The sequence below is a fragment of the Narcine bancroftii genome, chromosome 14 (assembly GCF_036971445.1).
Source record: "Narcine bancroftii isolate sNarBan1 chromosome 14, sNarBan1.hap1, whole genome shotgun sequence".
Classification (NCBI taxonomy): domain Eukaryota; kingdom Metazoa; phylum Chordata; class Chondrichthyes; order Torpediniformes; family Narcinidae; genus Narcine; species Narcine bancroftii.
The window spans coordinates 48,864,609-48,892,472 of NC_091482.1; the positions used below are offsets into that span (position 1 = coordinate 48,864,609).

The 27,864-nt window shown below is 44.0% G+C and overlaps 1 protein-coding gene across 2 annotated transcripts in view; it reads right to left on the minus strand.

Annotated features, from left to right (window-relative positions):
- aldh1a3 (aldehyde dehydrogenase 1 family, member A3) overlaps positions 1–27,864 on the minus strand; it is a 109,307-nt gene that overhangs the window by 54,854 nt on the left and 26,589 nt on the right. For both annotated transcript variants that reach the window (XM_069912076.1, XM_069912077.1), the window contains exons 2-3: positions 26,372–26,476; positions 977–1,117 (exon numbers count right to left, since the gene is read on the minus strand). In XM_069912076.1, the coding sequence (XP_069768177.1) occupies positions 977–1,117; positions 26,372–26,476 (246 nt within the window). The remainder of the gene's footprint in view (positions 1–976; positions 1,118–26,371; positions 26,477–27,864) is intronic.

A 27,864-nucleotide genomic window follows, 5' to 3' on the forward strand; every position in this document is an offset into this window, starting at 1 on the left:
AGTTCCTGGCAAGTTTTGATCGAACAAGGGTTAATGTGAGATTTAGCGTAGGATCAGCTTGGAATCATGGCGTATCTCTCCATGACCCAACGTCTCTACGACTGTGTGAAATCAGCACCAGTTTCTTATCTGACAAATGAGGAGTACTCAAATGAGTACAAATGAAGAATGAAATTAACTAATAGTCACAGATGAGCCTTCATTTGAGGAGGAGGTGATTTATCCAACTACATCTCATGAGTCTTCAACATTTATAGACAATTTTTTACCACCCAAAAATCAACTATTGAATACTTTCAGATGCAGAATATCATTAAAATACAAAATCACTCGATTAAAAAATGCTGCTTGCATTAACAATATGTCATATGTTTTTATGGTGTATCAGTGATTCTCAACCTTTTTCTTTCCACTCACATATCACTTTAAGTATTCCCGATACCATAGGTGCTCTGTGATTAGTAAGGGGTATGTGGGTGGAAAGAAAATGTTTGAAAACCACTGTTTTAATCGTCCCTCATTGGCTCGTTATGTGCATGGTTTCATCACTCCAAAGGAAATGGGTCAATGGCAATTATTCTCAAGCAAAATATTTCAGTAACAATTGGGTCTAAAGCAGTGATTCTCAACCTTCCCTTCCCACCCACATCCCACCTTAAGCAATCCCTGACTAATCATAGAGCATAGGGATTATTTAAAGTGGTAGGTGAGTGGAAAGAGAAAGGTTGAGAACCACTGGACTGTGTATGATGGATTGCTATAACCACGTAACATTTCATAATTACAATTTGTCTGTAGTGTGTAATATCTAATTTAAATTCACATTCAACTGGAAGTTTGAGATTTATAAATGCAGCTTTTAATCAAACTGCTCTGGTGACAAAATACAAGAGCTGAGGGTACACAGTGGGTTACTGTAAAGTTGAGTATCCTTCTCACAAATTAGGCAGGCACACAGAATTTTATGTTATCTTACAGCTAAGATGTGTCGGTCTCTCTCAATGAGGTCAGCCCATTTGCATAAGAGTCTTCCCCTGGATGATGTGTCCAGGCATCTCCATGGAGAACCTTGCTGGAACGCTGCCCTTGCTGCCTCGACTGCTTTGTCCACGTCGGGCTATAAACAGAGGGTAGAAACACAAGGTTAAGGTGGTGAAAGTACAGGGAGGTCACTAATGGTGTTAGAAGGTGCAGTTGTAGAAATTCACTGGAGTCTCTCCCCCCCCCCCCCCCCACCTTCCATTAATGTGATCCACCAGAATCATGGTCTGAAGAGGGTGTGCCCTGCACACAGTATCTTTCAGCTGCTCCTGTCGGGGAAGAGATACAGGAGTATCGGAGCCAGGCTGAGAAATAGCTTCTTCCCACGGGCAGAGAGAATGCTGAGCGACCAAAAGAACTGCTCATATCAACCATCCGAGACTTTCATACTCATGAAGCGATATTTATTTATTTGTATAGCTGAAATACTTGTCCTGTGTATGTATTGTGTGATGGAATATTTGGGAATGTTTTTGGAAGATAAATTGGTAAAATTAGAGTAGGTCACATACTCACACTTTAAAATAGATTTTATTTGAAATACTGAATAATTCATATTTAGTGCCTTTACAGAAACTATGGAGAATGCTATGCACATTTTACAAGTAGGTGCTAATTGAAATGATGTCATGAAATGAATGGACTACTGTCTTGGAAGAACAACCTGAGCCAGGTTGTCGGTTTTGGAACTTTTTGCAAGGCTTTTGAACTCTCTGCAAAGTGCTCACTCAGATGTCATTGAGAGGTTATTGTTTACTTAAAACAACAGATGGACCAGAAGACTAACTCCTATTGTTTGCAGAAGGTGGTCAGGAGTTTTGCAAGTAAGAGAGAGAAGGACATACTGCTGGCAGTTTTGAGAGAGAGAAGGGAGTCTTTGACTGTGTGTGACACAGAAAGGTGTAACAAGCCAGGAGAAGCTTGTTGGAACTGAAACAGGAGATCCAGAGCGGCGGATGGCTGGAAGTGCTCTCTGTCTGATGTTTCTCTTGGAATAAGGGGAACAGAAAGGAACTGTAGTAGCCTGAAAGAAAGAGGTTATCATCTGGAGAGCCCTGGTGGGGCAAGTTTCATCAGCGAGACCTTGAAGTGACTAATGATGGAACCTCAGTTGTGAAAATCCTGAAATTACACATCTCTCTCTGCAAACCTACAAGAACATTCCTGAGCGGTAAACATTGACCTTTCGAGCACCAAAGCCTGGTGAACTTTATACATGTTAAATTCTGTGCACAGTTTAAGAATTGCCTGCAACTAGTGAACTTGGAAGAATGAAAAGTGAGATTGAACTGTGAACCAAAGAACATTTCTTAAATTTACACACACGCATTACATACACATGCACTTAGAATTAGGAGAGGGTTAAGTTGAGTTAGTTAAATTAATAGAGGTAAGTTAAAGTTTGATTCTGTTTTCATGTTGAAAGGTAATTAAAAACAAATTTTGTTTAAGTAACTACTTGTTGTGGTGAATATCTGTTGCTGCTGGGCTTTGGGGTCCTTTAGGCTCGTAACAATTGTTTGCCTGTAATGTCTGGTTGTGCGTCTGCATGTTTTGCCCCGAGAAATGGAGATGGGTTGTACTTATGCAATTGGATGACAATAAACTTGACTTGATTTGGATCAGCAATGTGGCACTCAGTAGAAGAAGTCAGCAGGTCAGCCAGCCTCCATGGAAGGCTATAGTCAGCCAACTATGTTTCAGGCCCAAAAGCCCAAAGAGAGTGGTTGGAGTATGGAACGAGCTGCCAACTGAAGTGGTGAATGCGGGCTCAATTTTAACATTTAAGAAGAATTTGGACAGGCACGCAGATGGGAGGGTTAGGGAGGGCTATGAACTGGGTGCAGATCAGGGTGACGAGGCAGAAAAGTGGTTCAGCAGAGACCCGAAGGGCCTTTTTCCGTGCTGCATTGTTCTATGGTTTATTGCTTCCATAGATGGTGCCACCGAACTCTTCCAGCACCATCTGTGTCATTACCACTTTTCAGCATAGCAGATTTCTTTTTTACTTCTCAGGGCAGTTGAGCTTTCCCATTGCAATTCCGATAAACAGGGATGGACTGGTCATCCCGTCGCCAGGTCTGCCGATGATATGATGATAGGTGGAGGGGTGGAAGGAGGGTGTCTGCAGAGGGACTTGGACAGGTTGGGAAAGGAGCACAGGGAGAAAAAAATGGCGGCACTGCAGTTACGGCAGAGAGCAGTGAGTGGAGACAAAGTGCCCAGCCCAGTGCTGTACAGGCTTTAATTAGCCTGTTAATGGAGCAGATGGGGGTTTCATTTCAAGATACTGTGACTGTGGGGCCTGTACCCAAGATGGCGGCGCCTATGATCGGCAGTGGCCACGAGGGGTTGCAGACTCCAGGGAAATAGAGGACTAGTGCAGGGCGCTGGAAAATGGGGAGACCACCCCTCCCATTTGAGGGGGAGAAGGAGAGGTGATGACCCACAGGACGGTGACCACATCGGCAGACCAGTGAGGGGTTATGCGGCTGAAGAACACACAGGTTTAACTCAAGGCTGCTGGCAACGCGAGCTGAGGAACCCATTAAGGTGGCAGGCTACTGCAGTCGAGGGATTGACGCTGAAGGGAGTACCAAGGGCGCTGGAGGTTTTCTGGTCGTATTGAAGGTTCGGATCTGGGGCTTGGGCTACTGATGGTTTGAACTGGACTCTGGGCGGCTGCGGGCACTGGAGGCAAATGCACAGACACACAGTAACTCTGAGGGGACTTTCTTTTGCTTCTCTGACTGCAAGAAGCACTTCAGGCAATCTCTGGCAATGGCAAATCTGTCTGCCCTATGGCAGCCAAAAGCAAATTCCATGTAATGTTGGACTGTTTTTGTTACATTACAATAAAGGAATCTTGATGGCAGATGGAATTCAGCGTAGGGGACTGTATGGTGATGCATTTTGGTCAAAGCCATAAAGCCACATACTATTTTCTAAATGGAAGAGAATTCAGAAAGCAGAGGTCCAAAGGAAGTTAGGAGTCCTCCTGAAGGATCTCCTGAAGGTTTTCCTTGCAGGTTGAGTCGATGGTAAGGAAGGCAAATGCAACGCTCACATTAATTTTGAAAGAACTAGAATAAAAAAGCATGGGTGTAATGATGAGGCTTTACAAGGTCAGACCATACGGAGTATTGTAAGTAATTATGGACCCCATATCTTCAGAGAGATACTCTGGTATCGGAAATAGTCCTCTTGCTTATGTGAATTATCCTAGGGATAAGAGGGTTAACATATGAGAAGGGTTTGATGGCTCTAACTCTGTAGAAGGATGAGGGGTGGGGGATATCATCAAAACATCCCGAATGTTGAAAGGGCTGCATAGAGTGGAAATAGAGATGTTTCTAGTTATTGGAGAGTCACAGCGGTTCTGAACCTTTTTCTTTCCACTCACATACCACTCTAAGTAATCCCTATGCCATCAGTGCTCTGTGATTAGTAAGCGATTGCTTAAGGTGGTATGTGGGTGGAAATAAAATGTTTGAAAACCACTCTTTTAATCATACCTCATTGACTCGTCATGTGCACGGTTTCAGAACTCCAAAGGGAACTGGGCCAATGACAATTTTTCTCAAGCAAAATATTTCAGTAACAATTGGGTCTAGAGCAGTGATTCTCAACCTTCCCTTCCCCCTCACATCCCACCTTAAGCAATCCCTTACTAATCAAAGAGCTCCGATGACACAGGGACGACTTAGAGTGGGATGCGAGTGGAAAGAGAAAGGTTGAGAACCGCTGGTCTAGAAAAAGAGGACGCAGCCTCAGAATAAAAGGGTGTCCCTTTAGAACAGAGATGAGGAGAAGCTTCTTCAGCCTGAGGGTGGTGAATCTGTGGAAATCGTGACCACAGACGGCTGGGGAGGCCAAGTCAATGGGTAAATTTAAAGCAGAGGGGTCAATAGGTTCTTGATGAAAGGAGTCAAAGGCAGAAGGCAGGAAAATTGGGTTGAAAGGGAAAAAAAATACATCATCCACAATTTGAATGGCAGAGCAGACTCGATGGGCTGAATGGCCTGAATTCTGCTTCTAAGTATTACGGATATAGTAATGGCTCCTATTGCTGTCCATGCAAAGATATTTGAAACATAAAAGTAATAAAAATGGAAACTGACTTCATTTTTATCTCTCCATAGATGCAATGTTTCAGACCTTTCCCTTCTTCCTACGTCTTCTGTGAAGCAGCACCCTAAATTCAAGATGAGTAGTCGGTGTATGTCCAGTGTACGCAAGAAAACAAACTATTTACAAGCTTTGACATCAGTGCTAATATGGCAACCAATCCTCACCTTCAGAAACTTTATTCTCAGTGTCCCATCAGTCTGTTCTCTCAGCTAACACAGATCTCAGTCTCCCACTCCCCTAACTCCAAGGCACTTTTGCCTTTGCTCTCTTCCCCTTTTCTCCCTCGTCAGGATCAATGAGCAGATCTCTTAAATTAATCTTTCTATGTTCCTCATGCGTTATTACAAACTTAAAAGATTAATTCCCTCACACCAGTCAAGCATATTGTAGTCCTGTTGCAAACAACCCGCTATCACGTTGAATTCCCATCTCCTGCACCTCATAAAAACCTGCTCACTGATGGTACCTTGGAATCGGCTGCTTTGTTCAGGCAAAGAATTACATTTAAAACTTGTTGAAATCGCATTAAGTGAACCCAGACAACATTCCTGACATGGGATAGTTTTCAATGAAGTATTTAGAGTGGAGAATTAACCAAATGCTAATCATGAACAACTGGATACAATATATGTTTCTTTTTTAAATTTAAACAATTTTTTAGGCATACAGGCCCTTTTGGCCCATGTGCCCGTGCTACACGATTACACCCAACTGACTGACAATCCCGGTACATCTTGAACGGTGGGAGGAAACCAGAGCCCCCGGAGGAAACCCCTTGCAGGTACAGGGAGAACATACAAACTCCTTTCAGACAGCGCTGGATTCGAACCCCAATCGTGGTCGCTGGCGCTGTAACAGCATTGCGCTTACCGCCACGTTAACCGTGCCACTCCCGTTTCATTGAGGGCTAGCGTTAAGGTGAGCATCGATATTTGATGAAATGAAAGGATTATAAGGGGAGAAAGTGAACGCAGAGTGATCTGGAATGGGTAGCTGAGCTGTTTAATAAATGGACACTATTCAAAAATATGGGGCAATTTTATCCCGATAATCATTTCCATTCCCACTTACAGTATTTGATTCCTTTAGTGTCAGTGTGCAGAAGTGTTTGGCAAGAGGGACTATCGTGAATGTAGTTTGTGGTCTGGAGAGATTTGGTTAACCTCAATCCTGCAGCAATAGTATATTTAATTATGTAAAATGTCCCTGGGTGTTTGTAGCCACTGCTGTTTAAGGCTTATAAAAGGATTTGTTATTGCGGTTGATTTATACAAGCCTACCCAATGATTCATCCACAACCAGGTTTCATAAAACTAAAATTAAATGGGATTAGGAACTACTCTCAGGATAAAACTGCCCCATATTGTATTATTTATTGTATATTGTATATTGTATTAATTGTATTATTTAAGAAAAGGTTGGACAGGTCTATGGATGAGAAGAAGATGGAGGGTTATGGGCATTGTGCAGGGAGGTGGGACTAGAAAGGGGTGTTTGGTTCGGTGCGGACTAGAAGGGCCTAATGGTCTGTTTCCGTGCTGTAATTGTTATGTTATGTTATGTTATATTTTTGAATAGCATCCATTTATTAAACAGCACAGCTACCCATTCCATATCACTCTGGGTTCACTTTCTCCCCTTATAATCCTTTCAATAAGCCAATAAGCTGACCGACCTGTCCATCTGTGGAGTACAGGGGCAGCTGGGGAGAAGTTGCACAATCACAGGGAGAAGATGCCATCTTCACCCAGATCAGGATTGAGCCCAGGTCTCTGCGGCTGTGAGACAGCAGCTCGCCGAGTGGCACATATCCATGGGAGATGTCACTGAACAGTTAGATGGGAAGTTTGCACCTCGTGGATTTATACTGCATGTAAGATAGGAGACTGAGGAGTGGACAAGACGAACCCAGGAGCATTTGAAATGTTGAAAAGGAATGATGGGCCATTATACTAGAAGTGAATTGAAAGTGGAGGGTAGGTAGATGGAATATAAAAACTAGCGGCCCATTATCATTACGGATGGTAGGAAGAGATCAGAGCAGAGGCCCAGGAAATGGAAAGGGTGAACTCCAAAGTTCTGTAGTAGAGACAAAAACTTCGGTTGAAGGAAACATGATGGAGAAAGTGACATTGTGAGAAGAGATGCGAATGAGATGCACAACAGAGAATCAGGAAGAGTCTTGGAGGAGGTGTGGTTAAGTAGCTGTGGGGGTCAATGGCCATTTAAGGATATTGATTGCTCATCTATTCCCAGAGTTAAGATAGAGAAGATGGTTAGAGTAACACTGTCACAGCACCAGCGACACAGGTTTGAATCCCGTACTGTAAGGAGTTTGCATGCTCTCCCTGTGTCTGCGTGGGTTTTCACTGGGGGCTCTGATTTCCTCCCACCCTTCAAAATGTACGGGGGATGTAGGTCAATTGGGTGGCACGGGCTCAAGGGCCGAAAGATCCTGTTACCGTGCTGCAGGTCTAAACTGATCACGTGTAAAACACCAAAGTGCAGACATTGAAGATAAACATAAAATTTTGAAGATACCAGAAATCTAAACTAAAGCAGCTTCATATGACACCAGGTCGGCTGTGAAGGGTAAGATGATGTTATTGCTTCTATTTTGACTCCGGGACTGAATTCAGGCATGTGTATTCCCCCACCCCATTCCCTTGCTGACCTGCTTGTCCAGATTGAGACCAACTGCAAATTGGAGGAACAACACTCATCTTCTGTCTGGGCACCCTCCAACCGGGCGGCAACAACACCGACTTCTCCAGTTTCCGTTAAAGCCCCACCCCCCTTCTTCCCCCAGTCACCTTCCCCTCTGTCTCCAAAATCAACTCTCACCTCTCCTTTTAACACCTTTCGTGGGTCTGGACTCCTCCCCCAGCCAGTCTTCAGTCTTTACTCTGATGCATTCCAATTGTTTGCTTATTCCTTGAAGAAGGGCTCAGGCCCAACACAGTCGTAATATATCTTTACCTCCTCTGGACGCAGCAAGACTGGCTGAGTTCCTCCAGCATTTCTGTGCATTATTTCTGTGATTCAACACTTTCTCCTCACTTGCCTTATGAAGACTGAGTGGTGGAGAAGGTCTCAACTTCAGGCCTGCTTCACGTTCTACTCCAACTGGATGATTCCCCCTCAGCCCTTTAGTACACACTTGACCTCAGGCTGAATGCAGATTACATCGACCTCCTCTGCACCTTCTTTGCTTCTGGCAAATCTTTCCTGTAATATCCTAACCATTGTGGTGATACACCGCTAGCCAACCGCAGGGGGCGACCTGTGTACCTGCAGGAAGAGCACTGGAGGACAAGACAACACTTGGCCGACTGTCAATCAGTCGACCTGAATGGATCAAGCCCCACCCGGTCGGCTGCCAATTATCCGCTCGGGATATAAGCCACATCTGGCCCCTCGAGGTCAGTCACACGGAGTTAACCACAGCAGGGACTTCAAGTGGAATAAAGCCTGTTGATCAGTCATTAAGTCTTGTGTCTGCTTTCTGTACGACAGCGCACCGCAACCAGAACCCCTTGCAGTACTCCAGCTCAGTACACGGTAACCTAGGGCAAAGTCTGAGCCCTCCCTCAAGGAAGGAGAAGGGCTCAGGCCCGAAACATCGGTTATATATCTTTACCTCCTATGGACGCTGTAAGACCAGCTGAGTTCCTCCAGCATTTCTGCCTTTTTACTACAATCACTGCAGACTTTTGTGTTTCACTCTACTTACACAGTGGAAAGTACACTGACTGGCTGCCTTACAGCCTGGTTTGATCATTCAAGTGGCCAGGAAGGTAGCAAACCTAGCTCGGTCCATCACAAGCTCCGACTCCCCCCCGAACAATGAAGACCTCTTGGTGAAGTGCTGCCTCAAGAAGGCAGCAAGCATCATATGGAGGCCCATCACCCTGGTCGCAACCTCTTCTCGCTGCTGCCTTCAGGCAGAAGGTACAGAACCCTGAAGACCAGTATCTCTGGGTTCAACAACAGTTTCTTTCCCACAGCCATCGGGTTCTTGAACCTCCCCTTGTTACACTAATCAGGGACTGATCCAACACCACAAAAAGAACTATTATAACACTGTTTCTTTTCTTACACTTCCAACCTCAAATTTTAATTTTTAATTTCGACATACGGTTCAGTAACGGGCCATTTTGGCCCATGAATACATACCAGGGGTGGAGGTTACAGACTCGTGGCCTGTTACCATGCTGTATGTCTAAATTAAAAGGTTGGCCATCCTGCTAGTAGAGTAACTGTGAATAATTATTATCTATTTTTAGTGTTTCTTATGTATTTTTAATTTTAGTTGTTTATTTAGTGTACAATGCGCATGACAATAAAATCATTATCAATTATGATTAGATCGTAAACCCTAGAAAAGGTCAAATATAGAGGCCTTAGTTCCATGAAAATAATAGCATGGGTGGACAGGGTGGTGAAGAAGGCATTTGGCACACTTGCCTTCATTGTTCAAGCATTGAGCACAGGAACTGTACAAGAAGTTGATGAGATCTCACTTGGAACAATGGCACAGTTCTATAAAGGGTGTACAAAAAGATTCACAAGAATGTTAAAACAAAGCTAGAGAAACTCAGCAGGTTGACAGTGGACTTTATGTAGCAAAGATAAAGATACAGAACCAACGTTTGGGACTTGTGCCCTTTATCATGTGCTCTATAAAGGACACTGTTCGATCAGCTGAGTTCCTCCAGCATTGTGTGCTGTTACTTCAACCGCAGCTTTTACAGACTTTCGAATTTTACTTCACAAGTATGTTACCAGGACTAGCAGACATGAATTGAAAGGAGAGGCTGTGTAGAATGGGACTTTTCTCCCTATAGAGTAGCAGGGTGCCTTTCTAGATAAACGGGTGTACCCTGCTTTACGAAACTCGAGCGATCCTGTGAAACCTTTCGAAAAGCGAAGACCATGGAAGGCTTTTTTCATAAAGGCAAAAACCCATTCGAATCCTTTAGTAAAAGCGAACACTGGTTTCTTCATAAAAGCCAATTTTCATACAATGGGGTAATATATAAAATCGGGAGTGATGGGCATCGTCTTTTTTCCAAGAGGGCGTGGATTTAAACTGAAAGGGGAAAGATTTAAAAGGTATCATTTTCACACCAAGGGTGCTAGGTGTGTGGAATGAGCTGCCAGAGGAAGTTGTAAATATGGGTTCAATTGCAACATTTAAATGTCGTTTATTGTCATCTGATTGTACAAGTACAATCAGACAAAACAGCATTCTCCGGTCCTCGGTTCAAAACATGCAGACACACAACCAGACATAACACACACAAGGATACATATACAGGGCGAGTATTTTATCTATACAAATAAATAAATACTGTTTCGTGAATATGAGAGTCCCGAATGGTCAGTGTGAGCAGTTCCTTTGGTCGTTCAGCATTCTTGCTGCCCTTGGGAAGAAACAGTTCCTCAGCCTGGTGGAGCTGGCTCTGTTACTCCTGTTATCTCTTTCCCAATGGGAGTAGGGTGGAAGGGTCCTCAATCATTTTGCACGCCTTCTTCAGACAATGATATTGGTAGATCACATCGACGTGGGCGGGGGCGGGGGGGGGGGGCAGACTCCAGTGATCCTCTCTGCCATTCTTATGGTCCTGTGGATTGACCTCTGATCCACAGGACCATAAAGGACATTTGGACAGGGACATGACTGAGAACTGTTTTGAGGGACATGAACCAAACACAGGCAGATTTAGGTCAGTATGGACAAGATGGGCCGAAGGAGCTGTTTCTATGTTGTTAAACTCCATGATTCCATTTCTGAAAGTAATCATGACTAAAAATTTCAATCTGATGACTAAAATTCCTCCTGACATTTTGCTTTGACACATTTCCATTGCTGGGATAATTATTTACCTCACAGGAAAGCCGCCTTCCTTTGCCCACATGCTTGCCCTTACAAGTTGATGTAACTAGGCTGCAGCAAGCCTTGCTATTCACAGTCAGATTCGCAAGTTTGGCAAAGCCCGGCAACTGAAGGCCATTGTGTCCGCACCTGTACTTTTGGTCTGGCACAAAGCCAAGGTAAACACCAACAAAACTCGAGCTCTTTTCCTCCCACACGCTGCTATTTATGCTTTCTTTAGTCATCTTATTTCGGAAGAGATAAAGCAGGTATTTTCTGAAGATAGATTTCATGGATGTATCAGACAATACAATATTTGTGATGAGCGCAAATGATAAATCCCAGGTTGCAGCTATGAAACATGTTTCATTTAAAACAAATAGAGCATGTATAGACCTTCAAAGTAGTATTTTATTAATTTAATGGATTTAATTACTGCTAACATAAGCTCACCTATAACTTGCTCTCTTTGTGCAGATTACTAGTCAGAATTCCATTCATTTTTTTTGGTGATTCTCACAATATACAGTAAAATGATCTATAAGAACTTAGGAAATAGGAGCAGGAGTTGGCCATCCGGCACATCGAGCCTGCTCCGTGGTTCAGTGAGACCATGGCTGATCTGATGATCGGCTCAGCCTGCCTTCTCCCCATATATTTTGTGCAATTAAATGGTGTCCACAAGACCAAAAGACACCAGAGCAAGTAATAGGCTGTTCAGCCCACTGATTCTGCCCCACCATTCAGTCATGAGCTGATCCCTCTCAACCCCATTCCCCGGCCTTCCCCCTACATCGATCCAAGTTGCCAGACTTCCCCAAGCTTAACAGTGGTGGGTGCTTTGTGGGAAAATGTGATCAAAACCTATTTATGAGAGAACATGGAACATTACAGCACAGTGCAGGCCCTTCAGCCCTCGACATTGTTTTATTGGTAGATTTACAAAGGTTGGCACAATCTAATTTTTCCTTACCTCGCAGCCATAATCCTCTATTTAACTTGCAAAATATTTCTACTAGATTTCCTCAGAAACGTAACGATGGGGAGTTTATTCTGAGATGTCAGCCAGCAGGGTTGCTGTAAGTTAGACAGACACTTTTTTTTTGTGGCTCCTGGGGTTGTAGAAGGCCTGACCTGCGGAAATCTTACTTTACGCAAGAGCTCCCATAAATGTTTAAAGATGTTTTCAAGATTGTAAAGTTAGTTACAGAAATTAAAATGATAATCAGGAACAACTGGATACAGAATATGGTTAAATCTCAGGAGTTGTTGAGGGAGTGCATTAGTATCACAGACTGGTAGGAACGGGAGGTGAATGGCTGCTATGGACTCGGTGGGCCAAACCATTGATTCTGTGCCTTACAACTTCATGGTTTCAATGGCCTCCCATCTAACCAACCATGCTTGAAACTCGTCATTGTAAAACCAGAATTTCCTGGCATTTCTTTCATTCCAGGGTAGACTATATGTTATAGCACAAGGCAGATTAAGTGCAGATTTGTTGACAGTTTCCCTCAATTTTATCTCTGTGGCCCTTAGTACTAGTTGCCTTCATTTTAATTCTCATTTCACTCCCACTCTGTTCCTCTGTGTTTGGTCTCCCTTAAATGAGGGGAGGGGGGTGCACAGTAGTGCAATGCTGTTACAATGTCAGCGACACGGATTCGAGTCTCGTGCTGTCTTTAAGGAGTGTGTATGTTCTCCCTGTGTTTGGATGGGTTTCCTCTGGGTGCTCCAGTTCCTCTCACCCTTCAAAACGTACCATGGTGTGGGTCAATTGGGCGGCACAGGCTCAAAAAGACGTGTTTCCAAGCTGTATGTCTAAATTTAAAATTACATATATATGTGTCCCCTTTGAGAATGGCTGATCTAGATGTTTGGCATGATCAGTTCTAGTCCAATGTATCACCAATGGTGAACGAACTCAGATAACATCCCCATTATGAAACTCATCAATAATCCTACACTCTACGTTGATGTAATCCAAAGAATTATCATTTCAAATTTCATATCTTATGACTTCTTGGCCCTTTGACCTTCCATCTAAAAACCCATGGCTTTAAACATAAAACTTCAACGTGAAACCACACTTGGAAATAGGAATTCAACCACGTTTATCTGAAAAAAAAAACAAATCTGGAATGAATAAAGTAAAAATTTGTTTTTATAAAACTGACCACACCATGCTCAACAGAACTCAATAATTCACCAAGATCCTCCAGGGAAGAAAAACAGTTTTCCTTCTTTCGTCTGGGTGTAAGTGACTCTCACCTCACACCAATGTGGTCGACTCTTAGCTGAAACGTACCTCAGCAGAGAGGGGGAAACAAAACAATGGCCATTTCAGCAATGAAATGAAACAAGAGCACAAAAAAAGGGACATATTTACGAATTTTCATTCTTTCGTCAGATTCATTTCAAAGTTTTAAAAGGCACAGATGTGATGGCGATGTAGCCATCTGGCGATGGAGCTTTGATCCAATAGACAAACTGTTGGGAAGAGTTTTCAAAAGAATGATGACAAGACACAGTTTATTTTCCAATGGATAAAAGTGGCATTATTCGATTTTTTAAAATCGGATGATTTTCCAAGTCCGTTGAACCAAATGTAACCATCACCAGGGCCAAGCCCAATTCTGCAAATGTTACCGTAACCAGCTTCAAAGCCACAGGCTCATTGTGGAATGGAAATATGCTTGAAATTGAATGGCAGGCTTTTTTTTGGTCTGGCTTCAAAAGAACGTCATTGGGGAAAACAGAATGACCTGCATTCCTAAAACTCTGAACTCCTGAACAATTCTGTCTTAATTACACAAAAAAAACCCATCTTTTATAAATAATACAAGGGATATAGAAAGTTTTGGTGCACGTCCAAACCCGCACAGCTGAAGCCCCACAAATTCAAGTTGACACAAAACCCGAACAAGCACGTTGGCATTATTAATTTCATGGGAAACATGAAATATAATTACATTGCAGTTAGAGTTACTAGATTATTTATAACTCACCTCAAGCATGTCACGGGCGAACAGCCTTAACCCTACAGTGGTTAGCTGGCTATTTCTCAGTGCAGATCTCCAAACGTGGGTCAGGCCTGAATTAACCATTAAGCACCGAGGGAAGGGGGACACCACAGAATTTTTTTTCCAGCGCCGGACTTAACATGGTGCAGCTGAACTAGAGTCCCACAAAATGGGGGCCCCACAATAAATGAGAAAAAAAAACCCAGACATATACAGGTTATATTTAATATCTTTGTGGGGTCCAGCCTGGAAGAAAATGGGATTTTTAATCTATTATTTCACATTCAGCATTTGTCTTGTCAGTTAAACAATGGACATTGTTGGGCTGTGCTTGGGGGATCAGTTGGCCCTGCCTCACATGCCGATCTCAATTGTCCACCAACATGTAGAACCTGAACATGTCGACCTTCATTTCTGAACATTGGGGCCCACAGATCAATTGCATTGATTCTGAACATTGGGGCACGCAGATCAATCATTGATCCAGCTACACAACGTTGGCCGTCCCTGCCTCTCTCATGGCTTGTCTCTTGATTATTCATGGGCTCGTGTCTTGATCCAACTTCCCTATTTTGGTCAGGAGTTTGTCCCCTTGCCTTGTAACTCCTGTCATCATAAGCTCTGCTACCTGCATTCCAACACCAGTATTCCATCTCTGAGTAATCTGCAAAGTCTTCAACACTTTTACTTGGCTTTTTCTGCTTCAGTGATGGGGGAGCATAATGATCTCTGCAGTTCTCCAGACGCTATGATCAGGCCTGAACTCTTGACAACCCCTGAGTTTGTTTTCAGGCCTCCCCAAACCTCGCCACTTACTCCTCCAACTGGATTCTCCAGATGTAGTTCTTGGACCAAGCTTTTGGCCACCTGTCCAAATATCTCCTTTGTACTTTGCACTGTGTTCAATTTGTTTTCACTCCTGTGAAATGTCATGGGAGAAGTGAGAGGGGAGGGATTTAACAGGAACCTAAGGGGTAATTTTTTTTTACATCGGTGTAAGGAATGGGCTGCCAGAAGAGGAGGTGAGGCAAGTACAATTGCAATGTTTAAGAAACAATTGGATGGATGGGTGGATAGGAAGGGTTTGCAGGGGTGGCCAATCTTCTAACTTTTAATTTAGACATGCAGCACAGTAACAGGCCATTTCAGCCCATGAGTCTATACTGGGGGTGATGGTAATTGGGCAGCACGGACCCGTGGGCCGAAGTGGCCTGTTATCATGCCTCGTGCCCAAATTAAAAGGTTAGCTACCCCTGGTTTAGAGGGATATGGGCCAAATGCAGGCAGGTGGGACTAGTGTGGGAGGGAGAGTTTGGTCAGTTTTGACCAAGGTGGGCTGAAGGGGCTGTTCCCACACTGTAGTTCACTGTATCAAATGCAGGCACAAGAGACTGCAGATGAAGGAATCTGGAGCGGAAGCAGCAGAGTGGATGCAACTTTCTGTATCTTTTGTCAGAGATTGCTCTAGTTCTTTGTCAATTATTATGTTGTAATTAATTTCCTTCCTGTCTCCCCCTTCCTTTTAAATTTTGTCTTCCTTTACTCGACTTGGTGTGTTTTTTACAATTCCTCATTCCACTCAATGAAAAATTGGTGGGTTTGTGAGGGAAAAAAAAAATGGGGGAATGGGACTGAAACGATGGGCAAAAATGGCTCCTTCTGCGTCAGGACCCTTCATCCATTTTGTCCTTGACATTCAATTTCACATCCCTGTTCCATCTGCTTGTTCAGCCCATCTGGATGTCTTGGGAGGTCTCTTATTTGTTAAAAAAAATCATCTCCCACATGCCCCTGTCCTGGATCTTATCTGGATATTGACCCAGTGGCACCTCCATTGAGGTTGTTCTGTAAGTTTAGTATTCCAGCAGATCCCAGAAAGCCCCTTATATCTATATGGATGACGAGGACTTGGTTCTCACCTCTCAGACCCACCTTAGTGTGCCCCTACTTCCCACTCTGCTTCCTCGCTGTGGAGTATTCATTAGAGTGTTCACTGTCTGTCACATCTCCCTCCCACTCCCAACAGAATGCCCATGCTCACCCACTCATTCAACCCCCTCCCATTATCTTGCTGGCAATTTCTAATTTGACCTACACGCCAAGTGAGCTAACATGGAACAGAGACCATTACAGCACAGTACAGGCTTTTCACCCCATGATGTCATGCCGCCAATCAATGAAACAAGACCTACTCAACAAACTAAACTTTCCCCATCTTACACCCATGATTCCTTTTCCACTAGCATCTCAGTTAATTGGCCGTGCAGTGTCCCAGGATAGGAAGCCCTTTGTGCTGTTTCCACTGGGACACAACTCATCCCCGGGGATCGAACCTTCTACTGGAAATGGGCGACTTCCTGCTGTCCCTTTTCCACTGCATGTGGGCATTGGCAAATGCCAGGGATAGGAGCAGGGGTGGTGGTGGTTAATCCCTGGCGTGAAATGACGTCATTTGATGCCAGCGTGCTGACAGTTTATATTTCCACTGGACCTTGTCCCAGTTAATTCCTGGGACATGGTGCCAGTGGAAAAGGAGTTTATTTTTCTTATATCCATGAGGCTGTCTAAGAGCCTTTTAAATGTTCCTATTGTATTAGCTTTCTCCACCTCCCCTGGTGATGCATTGCACGCACCCACTAATCTCCATGTAAAACATTTAGCCCTGACATCTCCCCTAAACCTCCCTCCCATCATCTTGTCCTCTAGTGTTTGCTACTCTCACCCCAGGATAAGGGTTCTGGCTGTCCACCTTAATCATAATCTGGTAGACCTCTACTGATTCACCTCTCGCCCTTCTTCGCTTGAGAAAGAAAAGCCCTAGCTCTGCTAACCTTAAAATATCATTGTCTTTGGCAACTTTGAAGGGTCCAATGCACAAAACTAATTAATATACAATTCAATAATCTTTTTAATATGAAAAAGTGAATCAGATTTACAGTGGTGAGTGCAAGTTTGATTTCAGCATCCTGTTTCAAATCACACCCCTGTGTTCACTGTGACCATCTCACTGCATTGAGTTGGACATCTTAATTTTTCAATTTAGAACTTAGTAACAGGCTCCTCCTGCCCACGTTGGTCAAATACACCCGTATGACCACGGAGAGTTCCTCCAGCATTCACGATCATCGTAGCATCTGCAGACTTTTGTGTTTCATTCCATGTGACCAATTAATCACACAACCCCGTGCGTCTTTGAATGTGGGAGGAAGCTGGAGCTCCTGGAGGGAACCCACGTGGTCGCGTGGAGAGCGTACAAACTCTATAGACGGCGCCGGATTCAAATCTGGTTCGCTGGTGCCGTAATAGCGCGGTTCTAACCGCAACACTAACTGTGTTCCCCCAAAAATCACCCCATTCCCATTTATTCTCCCAACCAAAGGGACATGAAACTGATTAAGAGTGATTGAACATACCAAGCGCCCCCCAATGCAGCTGAGACCATTCACTAATTAAAATGACTGCAGTGGGTCAGAAAGATGCCTCATCCACCAACTTCTCAAGATCAATTAGGGATCGACAATAAACGGTGGCCATGCCAACAAAACTCAAACCTTATAAATGTGGTGATACACCCACCAGCTGACTGCAGGGGGCGATCTCTGTACCTGCAGAAAGACCACCTAAGGGGTTGACTCCACCTGGCCACTGTCAATCAACTGACCTGAATATAAACTTGAGCAGGCCCCTCCTGAGTCAGTCACCCAGGGAGCCACAAGGCTTGAACTGGTGTTCAGACTTTGACTGGAGTAAAGCCTGTTGTACAGCCTTTTGAGTTTTGTGCTTGATCGCTGCTACCTCAGTGCACCGCAATAAACATTAAAAAAAAACAAATGAGCCCTGAATTAAATTGACAAGTGAGCATTCATTCTGGTGGTTACAATGCACAATGGGAGTTTTATTACAGACCTGAAATTCCCGGAGGCTTGTAATGCATGACTCCGTGCTAGGAGCCTTGCACTTGCATTCAGGAGCTTGTAATATGTTAATGCAATGTTGGAGAAATACAGACATTATTTTGGGTCACAATGCATGCATGTTGTTGTAAAATGGCTCTGTCGTATCCTGGGAGGTTGTAACGCAGAAACCATAGGCCAGAAGCAAGAGATGGGCCGAGACGTAGCTGGGAAATCATGTCTAAGGTGTATTGAACATCAGAGAGCTTCACTTCAAATCCAATCAAACATGCAAATTTGATATGGGGCGTTCACAGGCTGGATCTCACTGGCTAATTTTTAAATTTTAATTTAGACGTATACTGTAGCACCTTCTGCCCCATGAGCCTGTGCCACCCAAATACCCCAATTGGTCTACAACCCCAGTATTTTTTGAAGGATGGGAGGAAACTGGAGCACCCGGAGGAAACCCACGCACACACAGGGAGGATGGGAAAACTCCTCAAAGACAGTGTTGGTTCCAAAACCAGGTAGATGCCGCTGTAATAGCCTTGTGCTAACTATGCCACCCTAAGAAAGAGGAGGGGGGGGGCGAGAGAGAGAGAACATGAAAATGTCAGACAGTAAATGTTTATGAATAATACCAAATTGTTGTGATGTGTTATTGGCTGACAATCTAGAAAAGAACAGTGCACAAGGGAAAAGAACTTAGAGTGACTGAGTAAATCATATACCTCTCTAAGGTATATGAGGCAATTGGAATTATAGGGTTTCACAACACAGAAACATCCTGACTCAACCATGTTGACTAAGTGCCGGCCTCAGCCAGTTATATTTGCATCCATAATCCTTCCAAACTTTTGTTATCTAGTCATGTAGTCACTTTTATTTATCGTTCATACTGTCCTCGCATGGTAAAAGCAAGATAGTGTTTCTCCAAGATCAAGGAGCATATTTACACAAATATAAGTTGTTACGGGTGCAGAGGACCCCAAAACCCAGCAGCAATAGAAATTCACCAAGACAAATGGTTACTTAAACAAAAGTTACTTAAAATTTTCTTTAAAAAACAGGATCAAACTTATTACTATTAACTTAACCCCCTTCTAATTCTAGGCATGTAACGTGCATAGGTTCAGAAAAGTTCATTGATTCATAGTCCAATCTCACTTCTCACTCCTCCAAGTTCACCGGTATCAGGCAATTCTTATACTGTGCACTGAATTTAGCACTGACGAATTTTCACCAAGCTCTGGTGTTTAAAAGTTATTGGTTTCCACTCAGGAAGGTTCTTGTTGGTTTCAGAGAGAGATTCGTTGCTCATTGGACACACACAAACTGTTCCCTCCGATCAGCCACTTCAATGTCTTGCTGAAGAAACTTGCCCCATCAGGGTTTTCCAAATGATAACCTCTTCTTCTGCAGGTCACTACAGAGTTCCCTTATTTCAGGTGAAACACTCGAGCCAGCTATTTCCTCTTGTATGGACCACATGGGTTGTTCCAATAGGCAGAACTCACAACCCGTCTTCAAAATGGGGTTTTAAACCCGCTGCCAGCTTGCCATGCTGCAGAAACCAGTTCTTTTTTTCCTCTCTCTCTCAGAGAAAGCCTGTTTGCTCTCTCTCTCTCTCTCTCTCTCTCTCTCTGCTTGCAAAACCACATGATCTTCTTAGAAGAGCAAACTGCATCCAGATTGCAGCACCGGACCCAAACTTCTGAGTCCGTTCTTTTGTTGCTTTCAAATTCCATTACTCCACATCATGTCCAATTAACACCTACTTGTGAAATCTCCATAGGCACTCTTCAAAGTTTTCGCAAAGGCACCAGTCCATTAGTGACTGCACCTCATCTCTTTACGCTGACTCATCATTCTTACTAATAAGGCCCACCTTGGTGATGTCATCAGTGAACTTTATAATGTGGTTTGAGCTGTGTTTAGCTGCACAGTCATGGGTCAGCACACAGTGCATAGCAGTGGGCTAAGCTCGCAGCCCTGGTGGGGCCCCCGTACTCAGTGAGATGGACTTGGAGGTGCTGTTACCAATCCGGACTACCCGAGGTCTGCCTGTCAGGAAGTCAAAAATCCAATTGCAGAGCGAGGTGTTTAGACCCAGTAGGTTCAACTTCCTTATCAGGTACTGAGGTCTGATTGTTGAATGTTGAGCTGAAGTCAATAAATAGCATTCGAACATACGAGTTCTTATTTTCCTAGTGGGTGAGGACTAGATAGAGGGTGGGAGGGGTGGCATCATCCGTAGAGCGGTTGGGTCTGTATGGGAACGGTGACAGGGGCAGCAGGAGCTTGATGTGCCCCATGATGAGCCTCTTGGAGATCTTCATGGCGATGGATGTGAGTGCAACAGGTGAGTTATCCATGCCCCTGTCCAAATGTCTTGGAAGCAGAATAATTGGCCCTGCCTCTACTGCTTCCTTTGGCAGCTCATTTCATACACCTACCAAACTCAGAAGGAAAAACTTACCTCTCAGATTCCCTTTAAATCTTCTCCCTCTCACATTAAACCTCACATTTTAGAAGCAGCTGGATCAGGAGGAAAAAATAAAAATATGACCATCCAATTCATCTATCGAAGTGTCCTGGACGGCTGCATCACAGTGTGGCACGGTGGCTGCAGAAATATGGATCAGAGGTCAATCCACAGGACCAGAAGAGTAGCAGAGAGGATCACTGGAGTCTCCCTACACCCCCCCCCCCTGCCCCGTTCACATGAAGAAGGCGTGCACAATCATTGAGGACCCCTTCCACCCTGCAGATGACATCTTTCAGCTGCTCCCGTCGGGGAAGAGGTACAGGAGTGTCAGAGCCAGCACCTCCAGGCTGAGGAACAGTCACTTCCCACAGGCAGTGAGAATGGTGAACGACCAAAGGAACTGCTCACACCAACCATCCGAGACTCATATTCTTGAAATAATATTTATTTGTATATCTGAATACTTGTCCTGCATATGTATCTATATATGTGTTCTGTCTGGTTGTGTGTGTTTTGCACTGAGGACCAGAGAACGCGGTTTCAGTGGGTTGTACTTGTCCAATCAGATGACAATACACTTGAACTTGCTCCATAATGATAGAAACCTATATGAGATCACTCCTCTCAGCCTCAGCCCATTCAAAACCTCCAGTCCCGGCAATCTTTCCTGCACTGCCTCCAGCCCTAACCACATCCTTCATCCCATTCAATTCACATCCCAACCACCAGTATAAAATGGCAGCAGTGCCAGACCTGCTGTAATGGTAGAAATCCCACTTGTGCGGACCCGCGGGGAGCGATTAGCGGGGACCAACCATATAGTCATCTGCCGTCAGCTCCGTACAAGCTTTGAATGGCCCATTAAAGGAGCCAACAGTAGTTTCATTTAAAATCCCGTGACTGTGGGGTCTGTGCCCAAGGTGGCGGCGCCTCTAACGGGCAGCGCCCACGAGGGATTGCAGACTCGAGGGGAGAGGAGGGCTGGCACAGGGCACCAGAAAAAGGGGAGGCCATCCCCCGTCTAAGAAGGAGAAGCAGAGGAGACGACCCACAGGAACGGTGACCGTGGCGGCAGACCAGTGAGGAGCTCTGTGGCTGAAAGACCCACACACGCTGGCGACTCGAGAACCCATGGAGGCTTGTGGGCTGCTGGAGATCGCCATCGGGGGACTCGCACCGGGCTGCGGACTGCTGGAGACTGGCTCAAAACTGGCTGAAAGGGGTGCCAGGTATTGGAACCGGGATGTGGGGAGATGCCAAGGGTTTCTGACTGTGTCGGAGGTTCAGATCTGGAGCTTGGGTCGCCAATGGTTTGCACTAGACTCTGTGGGGCGGCGGGGGCTGCGGAAGCGCTGGAGGTGTATCTACGGACACTCGGTGACTCTGGGGGGACCCTCTTTTGCTTCTCTTTCTCTGACTGTAAGAGGCGCTTCAGGCAATTTCTGCCGATGGTGAATCTTTCTGCCTTACAGTAGGCAAAAGCAATTTCATGTACTATAACACCGTTATTATTACAATGTCAATAAATTGAATCTTGAATCTAGTGACCAGAACTACACATAATATGTGATTTCACCAATGTCCTATCATGTGATGATGTGATTATGCAGCATTATAAAGGCACTTGACGAACAATCTGTTGCTAATATCTGAAGATCTTTCCAAAGCATTGCAGGAGAAGATACATCATCATACCTTGCTTGCTCAGTCAGATATTGGAGATGACTCAACATAAACATACAAGAGGTCTTTACCTTTGTTCAAAACTGTCAGAATTCATTCAAGTCCTTTATTGTCATGTAATAATACAGATCATCTAATATGGCATGAAATTGCCTTCTGCCTGCTGTACTGTTAGTTTCCAGTCATCAATGGAAAGACCTTGCAGGGCATAAAATGTCGCTGAGATTTCCAGGATAATTGTTACTCTTACTGAGGAAGACAAACTTTTAGGGAGAAATTCACTAATCATCACCTTGCCATAGCGACAAACAACATTTTTGCCTAACCCTGAAATTTCCCACCTCGGATTAAAGATGGATGCAAATTGTTCACAGCCTTTCCAAGGGATTGGAAAGATGAGAACAGTCGGAAATGCAGCAGGTGTGTGGATGGTTGAGCTCCACTCAAGAGTTTCATCAGGACTTGGTGAAGGTCTTCACATCATCGCATTTCCCGGTTAAAAGTATCGCAGTTAGGATCAATAAACTCCTGTGAAAACAGAGCCGCAGCCGCAAATCCTCATTGTTTCATTGTGATTCATGAGAGTTTGCAGACTGTACAGGTTGGAATCTGGAGGAAAAAGCAAACTGTTGGAAGAATTCAATGGGTCAAGCAACATTTTTAGAGGAAAAGAGATGATTGATGGTTTGGACCAAGATCCTGGTTCAGGATGAGAGTGTGGAGGGAAGGTGGCCGGTATAGAAGTGAGAGGGAGGGTGGTAGGTGATGGGTGAGGTGGCGAGGGGGGGGTGTCAGATAAAGCCATTGATTTTTAGGACACAGAAGGAGGACCTTCAGCTCATCTAGTTTGTGCCAAATAATTTATGTGCCTGGTCCCATCGACCTGTACCCCAACCTCCCTAGCCCTCCTATCCAAATTTCTCTTGAAATCGAACTCGTCCCTCACAACTGCAGAAATCAGTGAAAATATCACAGAAAGAAGCTTCCTGAAATGAGAATCTCTGAGCAGCTCTCAAAGGACCAAACATCCCGAGGTGAACGTGCATCCAGGGACTTAACTTCATTGATGAAGGATGTCTGGACGGGACCGATGAAACAGTCATGACCACTGTACTGAGCAGACAGATTTTACTTGCAGTTGGAATGTGCTGGCATTGAGAGAAGAGCTAATAGCTTTGTCCAGGTTAAGAAATATTCACTGCCACCACAGTGGTGGTACAGTTAGTGGAGCAATTAGCACAATGCTGTCATAGCGCCAGCGATCGGAACTGGGGGGGGGGGGGTTTGAATCCAGTGCTATCTAACTTTTCCCTGGGGGCTCCAGTTTCTTCCCACGCTTCAAAACGCACTAGGGGATGTAGGTTAATTGGGTGTAATTGGGCGGCATGGGCTCGTGGGCCAGAAGGGCCTGTTACCATGCTGTATGTCTAAATTTTAACAAAAAAAATTACATGCAGCCAGTTAAACAAAGTTACCAAATGCAAGGGCTCACAGTGACTAAATACTTGCCGTGAGAGATGTATCTGAACAAATTGAGGCGTGCGAAGGACGAACGGATCCTAGGTTTAGGTTAAAAGTGCTGGAGACTGTCCCAGATTTTGCACTCAAGAAATTAGTCTACAGCTCAAAGGCTTCAGACACTGGCAATTTGGGGTGGAGCAGTAATAACCAAAACATGATTAATGCCTCCAGCAATGTTCACTTACAGCTGGCAGAGGAATTCAGGTAGGTCAGGTATTGGAGGTCACATGGGCAGGCAGCCTTTAAGGTAGGTCAGATTGAAGTGGACGCACAGGACCCCGAGGATTGTGGGCTTGCTTGACCTTGGGCAGTGGTGGATGGGGATGCGATCGGGTCAGGGTCCTGTATTGATGGGGGGGGGGATGGTCCCTGAAGAATTTGATACAAATCTTAAAGGAGATCATGTCCTTAAAATGACCTTTTGTAAGGGGATAAATCGCTGATGATTGTGCGCTGTTTAATTTGTTTTGATTAATTTGATTTAATGTAATGCTCCTCATAACCTCACTTGAAAGGAGTTGCACGGTAACAGGAAGGTTCCTTCACATGGTACAAATAGCACCTCACTTGGTTTTCAGGTAAGGTGAGTAGGTTTCAGCACCAGAAATTTGCTGAGCATCTTTTTTTGGCTGAGCCTAATTTTGAAGTTCATGGACTGGCTTTAGGACATTCAAATAAATGGTCCCCCTGTGCAGTTAGTGTAGAGGTTAGTGTTACGGTGCCAGTGATTGGGACTGGGGTTCGAATCCCGCACTCTCTGGAAGGAGTTGGTACATTTTCCCCGTGTCTGGGTGGGTTTTCCCTGGGGGCTCCGGTTTCCTCCCACCATTTAAAATGTACCGGGGTGTAAGTCAATTGGGTGGCACGGGCTCGTGGGATGACAGGGCCAGTATGTCCAAATTTAAATTTAAAACTTAATCTTATCTCTCTCTCTGTCTCTCCCCATCCCCTCTCTTCATCCAGGTGAGATCATTAATAAGGTATGTGTTGCACACTTATCTGGAGAATCACATGTGGAGTACAGTAAAAGTTTGAAAATCCAGACGCCAGAAATCCAGACTACTGGAGAATCTGGACTTCTTGAAAATGCTTGGCTTGTGCGTGTGTGCGTAAGCACCACAGATACACACCAGCAACAAGTGACCATGCAAAAGTTGATGAAATGCAAGAAAATTTTTTTTTTTGTACTTTGTATTTTATATGTTTTTTTTTTAAAACCTATTTATTCTCCTTAAATTTAAATTTCAAAAGTACTGCCCATGAAAATCAGAAAATCTGGACCGACCCAATCCCTGGGCAGTCCAGATTTTAGGACTTTTACGGTAAAATATCCTCTTTGGGCTTGAAACAGTTTCAACACATTACTGCATGAAATAGAGCCTTGCTCAGTAAAGAGGAGTGAGGTAGAACATCATGGCAGAAGCTAAACAATTGCGTAACGTATCTTCTGGGACCTTCGTTCATTTTCAACCCAGTTTTACTTCAGACTAACCACCTGTGTATTACACATTCAGAACAGGACTATCCAGTTCCTTTGAAATAAGGCCAGGTATCAACAATATTTTAATGATTATATTATTGCAATTACTATTCCGAGCCTCAAATTGCCCTTTCCAAGTCCTGCAACCTAAACTCTACTTCAGTAAAGCATTGTTCATTTCAGTAAATTTCACAAGAACCTCAGGGTTGTATGTGATGCCATGCATGTAAATCTGAAATCTGATCTAAAGTGAAAAAGTGAAGCTTTTAGTAGAGAGAATCTATGATTCCATGAGGCCGTCCGAGGTTAAAGTCAGACCCGCTTGCTTCTGCTTTGTAGGCCGTGCCATTTACAGATGTTACATGTGTAAGGGAGCACCTCTGACATAAATAGAGGTGCCCTGAACAGGGCAACCTTCCACTCACACACAGCATTCACCAGCAGCTCTCAACCACAGCTCAGCTTTTTTCAAAAAAGAATTATTCAGAGGTCATTGCAATGCGCTCCTTTTAGAAAGTGCACAGGTATTATTCACCAAGGCTTCACATGTCCTCAGTGAAGCACCAAAGTATGAAGACACTGTGACTGTAGTATCCACAGAAATGCTGGAGGAACTCAGTCAATCTCGCAGCTTCCACAGGAGGCAAAGATATATTACCGGCATTTTGGGTCTGAGCCTTTCTTAAGAGACTCCAGCATTTCTGTGTGTTTTAACTACATACATCCCCAACTCGGACAAACTGGTTTTGTCCTGAATCACACACCACCCTGACTTGGGAGCTCTGTACAGTGTGATATTGCTGGTCTACCTCCTGGAACTAAGTGTGGGGTACATTCATCACAAGGTTTGTTGAAAAGTGACACCTTATTCAACCTCCACCAGGGCATTTGTTCTCAGCTTCACCCCTCAAGCATCAGGGTCGGCGCCAGAACGAGGTATAGAGGGGGCCAGCCAGGCTGGGAAATAGCTTCTTCCTGCAGGCTGTGAGATTGACGAACGGTATCCTATAATTCTGGGGCTCTTATAAATGAAATGGAGTAAATTATTCCAGAATATTTATGCATATTTATTTTATATTATACATATGTGATTATTATATGAAGTGTGAGAAATGTATTGTGTATGTGGGCACACCATGGTCTGGAGAAACGCTGTTTGCTTAGTCATATGCTAATAAACAAACTTTAAAAATGACACTGAAATCTTTGAATAATTAAAGAAAATTTTACCTTATCACCTTCCTCGACATCACAGATTTTCTCTCCTGACGCCGGGTTGAATGTAGCAAATTTTCTCCCGCTCACAGACTCATGCCACTCGTTATTGATGAATATCTGTTGGAAGGACAAGTCACAGTTTGGTGGAAGATCGGCAACGTTAATTCTCCTAATGGTTCCAAATAAACTACAGCGAAGGGCAACTCTTCGCTTGGTTTGTAAACCGGGTCAACAGCACGAAGGCGAAAACTCACTATAGTGCCATTGAGTTACCAAGGGACGGAGATGGATTGAGTCGGTAAGAAACTGGGGCAAATTGAGTGTAATCAGGGAATAATGTGAACTCATCCACTTCAGAAGGAAAAAGGAGAAAACAGATTAAGTGGAGGGAGATAAGGTTCCAGGTTGACATACAGGTTCAGCATTTTGCTCATATCTTGATGAAGAATTCAGGCCTGAAATATTATAACCTTTGCTATACAACCTGCTGAATTTCACCAGCATTGTGTTTTTACTTTAATCATGGTGTCTGCAGAGCTTTGTGTTTTACTCCTCTCTTTTATCATGTCACTTTTTGCTAGAATAGTACTTCAGTTTCTAGAAGTCTGATTTGGAGATTTCACCGAGTTGGATTTGAGTCATGAATTTCAAAAGATCAGAATAGAGAATCAGTCTAGAAAGTCTTTAATGATCACATATAACAGAGTATCCAATTGGAGTTTCAAGTAATTAAATAAGTAAGTAATGTTATGGGCCCCCAAAACCCAGAAGCAATAGAAATTCACCAAAACAAATGGTTACTTAAACAAAAGTTGTTTTTAATTATCTTTAAAAATGAAAATAGGATTATTATTTTTAACTTAACCCCCTTCTAATTCTAAGCGCACATGTATGTAATGTGTGTATAAGTTCAGAAGAGTTATTTAATTCACAGTCCAATCTCACTTCTCACTCCTCCAAGTTCACCGGTATCAGGAGATTCTTATACTGTGCACAGAATTTAACATTTATCAATTTCACCAGGCTTTGAAAGGTAAATGGTTACCGCTCAGGAAGGTTCTTGTTGGTTTTCAGAGAGAGATTTGTTGCCTGTTGGACACAAACTGATTCCTTCTGATCAGCCACTTCAGTGACTTGGCCAAGAAACTTGCCCCATCAGGGTTTTCCAGATGATAACCTCTTTCTTTCAGGTCACTACAGAGTTCCTTTTCTGTTTCCCTTATTTCAAGTGAAACTTTATACAGCCAGATGTCTCCTCGTGTATGGACCATAAGGACTTTGAACAGGCTGAACTAAGAACTCACAACCTGTTTTCGAAATGGGGTTTTCCCACAAACTTGCCAGCTTGTCCTGTTCCAGTCCCAGCTGCTGCTGCTGAACTGTCGAACTGATTTTCCTCACTCAGAGAAAACCACATGACCCTTTTAGAACAGCCAACTGCATTCAGACAGACTGTGGCACTGAACCCCATCTTCGAGTCTGTTCATCTGTTACTGTCCAAAACA